This window comes from Penaeus monodon, chromosome 25 (genome assembly GCF_015228065.2).
Source record: "Penaeus monodon isolate SGIC_2016 chromosome 25, NSTDA_Pmon_1, whole genome shotgun sequence".
Lineage (NCBI taxonomy): Eukaryota > Metazoa > Arthropoda > Malacostraca > Decapoda > Penaeidae > Penaeus > Penaeus monodon.
In genome coordinates, this window is record NC_051410.1 from 18,648,964 (window position 1) to 18,650,045 (window position 1,082).

Here is a 1,082-nt window from a genome sequence, read left to right on the forward strand (position 1 = left end):
CATACAGACTGGAACCTTTACTTCACATAACGAATAGGCAAAAATAAAATAATACTTTTACTACAGCTAATAACAAGGCGTGAAAAAACGTTATTTAATCCAGGTATTGATGAAACAAATATCTATCATCAACCCCTTCATCCATCTATCTACCAAGAAAACTAAGAACATCAAGAGAAGACTGAATTAGCCATAACTACTAGCGAAGGAACACCTCTGTCTGTTTATGAATGAATCAATCAGTAAATAAACCAACGGATCAGTGAAATGAACAAAACAAGTCTCCTCACCTCACGAATTGCCTAATAAAGTCCATCATGTTGGGTATGTTGACGTAGACCCCCGGGACGTTGCCCTGGGCGCACCCGATACCCCAGGCGACGAGGCCGACGACGGTCCACCCGTTCTGCGTGGGGCATACCAGGGGAGATCCGCCATCGCCCTGTTGGGGGAAGAAAAGGGCTTTCAGGCTTGAGTAGGTGGGAAGGATGGGGAATTTAGGTATGGGTGTAAAGCAAAAAAAGAGTATTTCTATGTATTAAGAGGGAAGAATGGGGAATTCAGGAATAGGTGTGAAGCAAAAAGGAGGATTCTCAGGAATGAGTAAGGGGGGGGGATTGTGGTAATGAGTAAGAGGGGAAATGTGCATTTCAAATCATGAGTAGGAGGGGAGAATGGGGATTTTAGGTGTAAAATATAAAGAAAAAAGAGAATTCTAAGACATAAGTAAGAGGGAAAGATATTTTTGAAGTCCTGAATAAGAGGGGAAAAGATTTTAAATCGTGATGACAGGAAACAGAATTAAAGTCATGAGCATAAGGAAAACATTAAGTCGTGAGTAAGAGAGAAAAAAGGACCTAAAATTCACGGGTGTCAGAGGAAAAAGAGAATTATCGGTCAGAGTAAACTGTGTAGGAATAACCCTGTATAGAAAAAAGGAAATATTACGTTAAACTTTTCTTACATTTAGGGTTATAAAATGATGGGGGAGACTTGCAAAGAAAAATAAACCGAATATAAATATGGCATATTAGGCCACATTATAAGTAGGATATGGGATGGTTAGTAAAGTGAAAGGGTCA

At 39.7% G+C, this 1,082-nt stretch overlaps 1 protein-coding gene across 1 annotated transcript in view; it reads right to left on the reverse strand.

Annotated features, from left to right (window-relative positions):
• LOC119589100 (phenoloxidase-activating factor 2-like) overlaps positions 1-1,082 on the reverse strand; it is a 9,701-nt gene that overhangs the window by 720 nt on the left and 7,899 nt on the right. Inside the window, exon 8 of the mRNA XM_037937677.1 lies at positions 291-442. Coding sequence (XP_037793605.1) covers positions 291-442 — 152 coding nt within the window. The remainder of the gene's footprint in view (positions 1-290; positions 443-1,082) is intronic.